This window comes from Nannobrachium achirus (genome assembly GCF_963921795.1).
Source record: "Nannobrachium achirus genome assembly, chromosome: 4".
Lineage (NCBI taxonomy): Eukaryota > Metazoa > Chordata > Actinopteri > Myctophiformes > Myctophidae > Nannobrachium > Nannobrachium achirus.
In genome coordinates, this window is record NC_137813.1 from 7,690,464 (window position 1) to 7,699,914 (window position 9,451).

At 39.9% G+C, this 9,451-nt stretch overlaps 1 protein-coding gene across 1 annotated transcript in view; it reads right to left on the bottom strand.

The window, feature by feature from the left end:
- Positions 1–711: 711 nt before the first annotated feature.
- LOC308282601 (GTPase IMAP family member 4-like) overlaps positions 712–9,451 on the bottom strand; it is a gene marked incomplete at both ends in the record, with an annotated part of 53,202 nt that continues 44,462 nt past the window's right edge. The window contains one exon of the mRNA XM_080722988.1: positions 712–736. Within this exon, the coding sequence (XP_080579114.1) occupies positions 712–736 (25 nt within the window). The remainder of the gene's footprint in view (positions 737–9,451) is intronic.

Here is a 9,451-nt window from a genome sequence, read left to right on the forward strand (position 1 = left end):
TGAGAAGGTATTTCCTAAATAACATAGTCTTCATTGCTTATATTAAGCTAACCTTTGCTTTAGAAGCAAGCATTTTTTTCCTAGTTTTGAGAATCGATATGCTCGTTCAGTGGCTAGAAATGTTTTGCTAGTTTTAGGAATTCTAAGCAAGGAAAAAATGCTTACCCCATTGGCAGATTTATTTGCTTGATATGAGAAAATTAATTCTAGATTTAATATTTTTTTTCTTAATTTAATCAGGGTATTTTTTGCAGTGTGGGTAAATGTTCTCTCAAGCAGGCATGCATGGGTATATGGTATGGGTGGGGCGGGCAGGCAGGCAGTAGAGCACAGCTGGATTAGCCTAGCTGGAGCTAGACTTCATCCCCACACATGTTAAAACCTATGGTTAAAACATGGAGGGGATGGTCTAGGGTCGTGCACTAGCTCTTTGACTGTGGCACGCCTCTTTGCGCCCTGATGTGGCGTCCCAAAACATGATCGCCCCGTCCCCGGGATCAAATCCTTCATGTACTCCAACACATAAAACACTGGGGGTGAGTGTGTTTTAGGCGATTGTTCCGGTTACCTCCTCACACACGCCCTATGACTGAGAACACACGCCCTATCGTTTTTTGTTACCTCCTCCCATGAAATCCTTCTGGATGGAAGAACCACCAGACTCTATACGCAGTTACTAGTTAGCTGCATTGTATATAGGCTGGCCCCAGGCTACAGCTGGATTCCAGCGATCCATCTGTAAACAAAAACAGAGGAGAGGAGAGCAGGGGCATTTTTCTCAGTATAACCGTTTATAAGCCATGTTTACTTTGTCATGCAACAAACACAGAAAATAGCACATCCTACAACCGGCTCACAACATGCTTGTGGCTCTGCTGTTTTGGCGGCAGAAAAATACAAATATATAAAACTTATTTTGAACATTTTGAAAAGAAAACGAAATGTGAAAGTCCCCATTACTTACTTTGGGGTATTATTTTTGTCACCGTATATTTGTTACATTTAATACAGCGCTCTGGGAGCAGTTAGTTAAGTGCCTTGCTCAGTGACACACACACACACACACACACACACACACACACACACACACACACACACACACACACACACACACACACACACACACACTGGGAAGACCGGAGTTGAACCGGCAACCTTCTGCTTCCCAGTCGGCTCCACTCAGCTATGGCCCCAGAAATGATTATCAAACAATACATATCAACAATAGACTTGTTCCCTCTCTTGTCTGTTCTGCCTCAGGCCAGTGTACAATACATCTGTGTTCTTTATTATTTATTGATGGTGTCTTTGTGTTCTGAATCAGACCAGATGATTAGGCTATGTCTGTATACTTTTAGGAGCCTAATACTTTATTTTTGAACAGTGCTAACCGTTCCTTATAGCCTTGCGTAGCCAGGCTTACTCATGTGCAAAGAAAAAAGCCTGGTTACAATATGAGGCAGAGAGTGCATAGAACATTCCGCCGTGAGAATTTTCCTGGATGTTGTTTTTTTTTTTTCACAATGTGGTGTTCCAGCGAACGTTGGAGTGCTGGGGAAAACTGTTCTACTTCCCCTGACCGGTGGGTGCCCCTTTGGTTGCGCTCGTAATAAACAATATCCAAACGAGTTAAGAGCTACAATCTATTTAGGTTTGTTTCACCGTGTGATGTAAACAGACCTGCACTGCGTGACATAACTTCCCTTAACCGCAGCACTTCCACCACTTCAGTCATGCAGCCCACAGTGGATATATAGGCTTTGTCTATGCACGCGCACGCACGCACACACACACACACACACACACACACACACACACACACACACACACACACACACACACACACACACACACACACACACACTCCGGCTACCGTTATATTTGTATTGTTGAGTCTCACATACTCCCCCCTCTCGGGAGACTCTGAGGGTATCTGTATTAATGAGTCGGTGTCCTCTCATGAGTGCTGTGCATGAGGTTGCTAACCTAATACACCCACGCCAGACTTTTCCTGGTGGTCGTCTGTCTCTCCAGCATCACCAACCTTCCTCGGTTTCCATCCAGACTTTCATGGAAGTCACTGGTGGCCTAGAGTTAAAATTAATTATTTCAATCATTTTTTATTTATTTTACATTTTATGTCTGACTTTAATTACTATGTGTGAATTTTGAATGTTGTTGCCCATGTTGTTTGGCTCAGAATGCATGGATTTGATTTGATGTAAAAAAAAGAAGAAAAAAAAACATTTTCACTGAAATAAAATGTCAAGAATAAAACACAATAAAGACTTATTTCCATTGCGGTCCTTTGTCTTGTAATAAAATAGATACATTGGTACATCAAATTATATAACAGCTGAAAACGGCTCAAAGAATAAAGGAAAATAGATGAATTAAGCATAGAACTGCATAATTTTCTAAAATAATTGATTTAACCTTTTTGTTAAAATGATGATGACTATTAATCAGTTGTGGACATTAACTAAGTACAATTACTTGAATACTATACTTAGTACTCAAGTAAAATGTACCAGCGACCTTATTTTCAAATATAGTGAAAATACCTGCGCTGTGATATTGTAGATCTGCTATTTTCTAATCTATCTATCAATAAAGGCAAAAAAGACACAAAATATCTTAGGAAAAAAAACATGTTTCAGTCTACATATTCAGTAAGCTAACAGTGTTTTTAATGACTACCCAAGGCACCTTTTCAAACATGTCAAACTTGTCAAACTTTAACTTCAATTGTGTCCAATGTGCAACGACCAGACAACCAAGCTGAGTTATATCCAAGAAACCATGTAAAGGTGTAAAGTAATTAAGTACATTTCCTACTATATTTATCTATTTATCACAAGTACCGTACAATTCTGAGGTATTTTTACTTACAATTATTTGAAAGCTCTAGATTTCTAGACTTAATAGATTTAGATTATTATTACAAACCCTTTGTTAAACAGTAGGTAGCCTTGGAAACCCAGGCTTTGGAGATGTAGGAAGATGTACTAAAGATCGAAACGTGCAGTCACGTTGTCGCCTTATACAACAAATGAACGTGCAGACCATCGCGTGCTCCATTTTATTTGGGTAGTCATTCATGAAGTGCCCAGGTAGTTTGTTGATACACTGTATCATCAAAGTCCTACTGTATATTTATTTTTATTTCCGTAATATCTTGGACTGACTGTATGTATCTGTATTTTTTTTGTTGTGCTGCACTGTACCATATCCACGTTGTATTAAAATAAAAACATTTTAATTACTGTATACCTCGGCTATTTGAAAATGTTCTATTTTCGAAAGATTTCGTTTTATATTATTAATTTGAAAATGTGTCAAGTGGGACACTACCGGTATGTGTACCAGAGTAGGCCAGGGATCAACGCCATGTTGGCTTGTGGTGGAATTACCACCAATAATATTGGAAATAAAATGACCAGAAACACATTCAAAGAGAAAGACCTGAATGACCATAAGGTCTGTAACACTGAAAAACCAAATGAACCCTTGTAGGTCCATTTGAACACTCTCAGTTACTTGCAAATACAACATTTGAGAACCACTATAGTCGGCCTACTTCATAATGTGCCATAGTGACATAGTAAATAAGTGTCATATTCTGAAGAAAACCTAGAGACTTGACATTCAGTAATTGGGTCGTATGATCAAACAATATGAACGCTACATCTGAACTTTGCCACGGACAAGGCCAATTCTTACTATGGAGACATTTGTCTGCGTACAGACATATTGATGAGTGGGATCCTAATGGAAACCAGGCTGCAAAGACATTATGGTGTTATTCCTTTTAGACAAAAAGGGACTTGTGTTGTGTTGTTTGCATTTCTTTTTAATAAAGTATTCAATCAATCAAAGTACTTTTACTTTTGGCACTTGAAGTATATTTCCATGCCAATACTTTTGTATTTTTACTCTAGTAAATTTGTAATACCGGACTTTTACTTGTAACAGAGTATTACAACATTGCAGTATTATTTTACTTGATTGGCAACAGCACACATTTCTCAACGTCTTTGAAGTGCACGTTTTCATCGCTTCATTTTGGCGCTGCTGCCAAAACTGTTCCTATACTGTGTGAACTGAACTTGATAAGATTCCTTTGATGTGCAAATGATTTAATCATTTAATGCAGTCTGGATTAATAGTATAGAAAATCTAGTCTTTATTTTAGAAATGAGAATGTGATCTGTGTGTGCATTATGCCCCACCTCTTTGACCTGTGACCATGGGCGTCACAAGGGGGGGAAAGTAAAGTGGGACTGAGTTACCAGGGCCCAAGGTGGAGGGGCCTTAATTATTTTATACTTTAGCTATTGAAAAATAGCAGACATATAAACTCGAGTGCCACGCTGCGAGCTTTCAAAAAACCTTTTAGATTTAGAAGACATTTATAGAATCTACAAGCTTGCAGTAAGTATATCTGCTATTTATCAATAGTTAAAGCACAAAATAATACGTAATAATGCATTCCCGATCTAGCATCCCCCCCCCCCCCCCCCTTGTACCCAGGGCCCAGATTTTGGTGCGACCCCTGCCTGTGACCCCAACATGAACTAGGAAGTTCATCCAAAGCATTTATTACTTTTTAAAACAAGAAATATTGACTCATTATTAAAAAAAAGGAAACTTGTAGGCTGCATATATATATATTCACCCTTCACAACAATGTGTCTATCATAATACAAAACAACTCATTTGTTTGTCTCTCTCGACTCTCCCTCTGCTCTCTTTTCACCGCAGTTACTTTCACCCCAGTTCACTTGATTCAATATTTAGAGATATCATATTCATTTGATCAGACATATATAAGCCTATATAATCCCATTCAACTTCAAACTCACGTCGCAGCCTGAAAAGGTTGAGAACCACCGTTTCAATGAAAAGGAAAAAAAAAAGACAAATGAAAGATTGGAGGACACCAAGGTTGACGTGGATGTCGTCTCTGTCAGGTGGAAACCTCATAATGTTCAAAACTGGTCTTCAGGATTCAAAATCTATGAATAGCTAAAGTAGCAGATCTGCAAGCTTCGAAACGTGTCATTTCGCGTTTGCGCCACCCTTCCAGCTTGCAGATCTGCTACTTTTGATAATTGTGTGATGCTGTAGAGTTGGCTGTATGATCAAGTATCTATAGGGCATTCATTTACAAACCCACACCATGGAGACTTGAGTTCAATAATATTATTTTTGTATTTGTCGCATTCCTAAAACCAAAAATACATACCGGTAAATGATTATAGTAAATGTACTCCCATTGATTCTGGATGGGGACCCAAATGCATTTGGGTCAGAATCAAAGAGGGTACATTTAGGGTCAAGGATCAAGTAAATTTACCCCCATTGATTCTCACACAAATGCATTTGGGTCCCCATCCAGGGCCTTATTTGGGTCCCCATCCAGGCCCATGCATTAGGTAAATTTACTATAATTTACTATATTGAACTCAAGTCTCCATGGTGTGACTAGTCAATAGAAAAAAGGTCATTTTGGGGGTGAACTACTCCTTTAAAGTCGTACTATGTAACTTTTTTTTATAAAACAAATCTTAAAATTCTCCTAACTATTAAAACACAAAAGTTTTAGAAGATCCGCGCCGTGAATTTCAGCCTGTAAAGCCTTCTCTATATGTAAACTGAGATCCTTGCCGTGGACCGGATCTCGCGCCAAAATTGCGTCATCACACTACCGGCCAATCACAGCGAGGGTTATACAACTGCCGGCCAATCACATCGCATCTTGAAGTGGGGTCGCCATTTTGTTGTCGCCGGTTTGTACCATCCAGTCTCTAGGTAATTTCGCCTACCAGGCAGGGTGAAGGAGTGTATCTCTGGAATTACTGAACGCACAGGAACAAGGGACCCCTCCAAAGATAGATCTCAGCGAGGTGGAGGCAGACGCGGGGGTCTGAAGGTACGAAAAACGGCCGAAAGACGCGGACGCGACCGCGGTTCGCTATAGGGCTAATGACCACTAGGTGAGCAACTTACACAGTATGGCTTTAAGTTAAAAAGTAAAATACAGGTGTCATATATTGTGTCTGACACTTGTGGTGCTAGTTTGTATTAAGACACTAGAGGGCGATGCAAGCCTAGTTTTTTTCCAGGTTTCCCTGGCCTGTATAAACAACTGAGTGAATACATCTGCCAAACATACGTTGTTTACTGTTTCTTTATGGTGTTATCATAGATATTGACTGTATACAACATACTATAAAAGACACAACAAGGGGTTTCTGGCTGACAGTGACAGACAGGGCAAAACCCCACTTCTGTTGTAAACCTGTTGACCCCTGGATGTGACCCCAAAGTACACACACTTTGTGTGTGTGTGTGTGTGTGTGTGTGTGTGTGTGTGTGTGTGTGTGTGTGTGTGTGTGACCGTAGCTTTCATAACTCGCACTCACTCGATCAAACCTATAAGATAAGAATGCGATGTTTCCGTTTCACAAATAATCTTATTTGCATTTTGTCCCATTAATAAGACAGCAGAACTCTCAGTGGTACATTTATTTATTCATTATATTTAGAAATAACAACAAACTCATTTATTGAAATCACAGTTGAGACAGCCAGGCCGCGGCTCCGTGGAAATTATTAACAACAATTTATCTGAAAACTCAAACGACTTTATTTTCACATCACAAGTTTATATAAATAATTAATTAAGGAATGCACGAGATTCCTGTGCGCGACTTCCAGCGTTGCACATTCACATTGTTATATATATATATATATATATATATATATATATGCTACAATAGGGGTTGGTGTAAGTATTTATTTTACAGTCGATTGTGCATTTAATTAAATATGCATCCATTAGAACACACGCTTGTTGTGATTTTTTAATCATATACGTTATACATAAAGTCTTATAGAACCAGAATAATTACAATAATAATTAAAATATTTAAAAAGAAAGGAGAAAAAAACAGAACAACTAATTTCTTTCACTTTTAAAATTAGTCAAAAAAATACTTCTGGCGACAAAACATTGACGGCTTTTAGACTTATACATCTGCCCCATGTTGAGATACAAACATAATAATACATAGTAGAGACATATAAAGCCTATAATATCATATCGAACACATAAATAGAAATAAAAAGCATGCGCGCTCACAGAGGATGCAGCGACGTGCGTGCGTGTTGTCAACAGCGTGAGACGAGACGAGACGAGACGAGACATGATGACGTTTCTGGTTTATTTGTTAAATCCAGTTTATGATATGATTATTATTATTGTGATGAACACAAACATGCATGTTCACAATCTTAGTGATATAGAATATTTATGTTATCATGCACAACATGCACAACCAGGGAAAATATACGTTTTCACAGAGAGAGCGACAACCATTGGCGTAAACAATTATTATTGCATGCAGTATAGGCTATAGTAGTAGTAGTAGTAGTAGTAGTAGTAGTAGTAGTAGTAGTAGTAGTAGTAGTAGTAGTAGTAGGTGGTGGTGGTGGTGGTATTATTTTGATATTGTATTGGGAGAGTTTTTGTTATAATTATGCCTTCCTATTATAGGTAAAATACATAATTTAAAATAATCAATCTTTTCTAAATGTTTCACAATGTTTCATAGGATGATGTCGGCTGATAACCCATGGAGGTCGCTAGCCTGTTCCTCATATTATATTCTGTATTAAAGGACAGGCATATAGAAGCATAATAATAAGTCTATAAGTGGTTAATAATGCATGGTCTAGAATAGATCACTGCTTCCCGAACACAACACCCGGTCGGACCTCATCTGTGGGCCGTGGACATATTTTATGTGTCCTTTAATTATTATTTATTTGTTTTCTGTATTTTGTTTTTAATTAGTATTATTTAAAAACATTTTAAAAAATCTGATTTTATACGAAATGTGGTCCCGGGCAAACGTCTAATTTCTCTTTTGGGTCTTAACGTTTGGGAACCAGTGTTCTATAATCACAACGAGGAATAAGTTGTATCAGTCTACTGTACTTATAACACATATTCTATCATATACAACACTAAACACTAGCTGTTAATAATTCTATATGATATTACCATCAACGCTAAGTGTAGTTGTGAGTATTCTATTGTTATAGTTGTTAATAATTCTATATGCTAAGTTTAGTTGTTAGTATTCTATTGTTATTGTTATTTTTATCATCAGAGGATGTTACCAGCAGCCTATCATATTACCTCACTGGCCGTTTACTGCGCATGTCCATTGGTTTGATCAGGTTGATCAATTATCCTCTAAACAGAGATGACGTCATTTAGAGCAGAGATGACGTCATTTAGAGGAGAGAAGAGAAGGAGAAGCTAACCGCTGCAGCCTGCGGGAAGTCTGCATGCAGCATGTCTGCAGACGTGGGTCTGAAGACACGGGTTTGCAGACCCCATACTACTTGACTGCCCCCTAGTGCTTCGGTGACTGTGCAGACATTGTAGTCACTTGGACAGGGCGTTTATCGTGGGCTTGCCCAGGCCTTACGGCCTGGGCATAAATAGAACGATTGCATTCACCACGGCTTCGTAACTCGCGCGGCGCTCCGCCGGCCGCGCGGCCCTGGCCCACTCTTCGCGGCCACTCGCGCCTGCGGCGCTCGGGGGCGAAGAGCAGGACCAAGGTCCGCTGGCCTTCGCGCCGCTTGCAATGTCGTGGACAATCGAGCGGCTCCGCCTGGAGCTAAGGCTGCCACTGGGAGCAGTAGAGAGGTTGACCTGGGTCTGCAGTGCTGGGTCTGCAAACAGGTCTGCACTGCAGACCTGTTTGCAGACCCAGGTCTCGCAGACGCCTTCCCGCAGGTTGCAGCAGTTACTACTTGAAGAGAAGAGGTGAATTAAGACCAAAAATACAACAACAACGTCACAGTTCTCTATATATCTATGATAACAACCATCATAACAGACATGGCTGCTGTTGAGTTTTGCTGATAATGCGTAATTTCCAGCTTAATCTGAACTTCAATATAAAATCAATGACTTCTTATTGTGTAATCTGTACAGTCCTTTACTGCTATTGGTTGATTGGTAATGATAAGAGATTTGACCAGCCATTGAGGAACACACACGCACACGCACACACACGCACGCGCGCACACACACACACACACACACACACACACACACACACACACACACACACACACACACACACACACACACACACACACACACACAGTGCAGGTTGTTGCAGTCTGCATGGCTTCTCTCTGCTGCTCGTTGCATAACCCTCTGGTGCCATCTAGCGACAGATTGACGTCAGTACAAATTACACATACATCTCACCCAATACTGTATCTGAAGCCCTGTGCGCGCGTGTGCGTGTGTGTGTGTGTGTGTGTGTTTGTGTGTGTGTGTGTGGTGTTTATGGCCACATTGCGTGAGTCTACGGCGACTGTGGATGTGCCCTTCGTGTGACAAGAACACACGCACGCA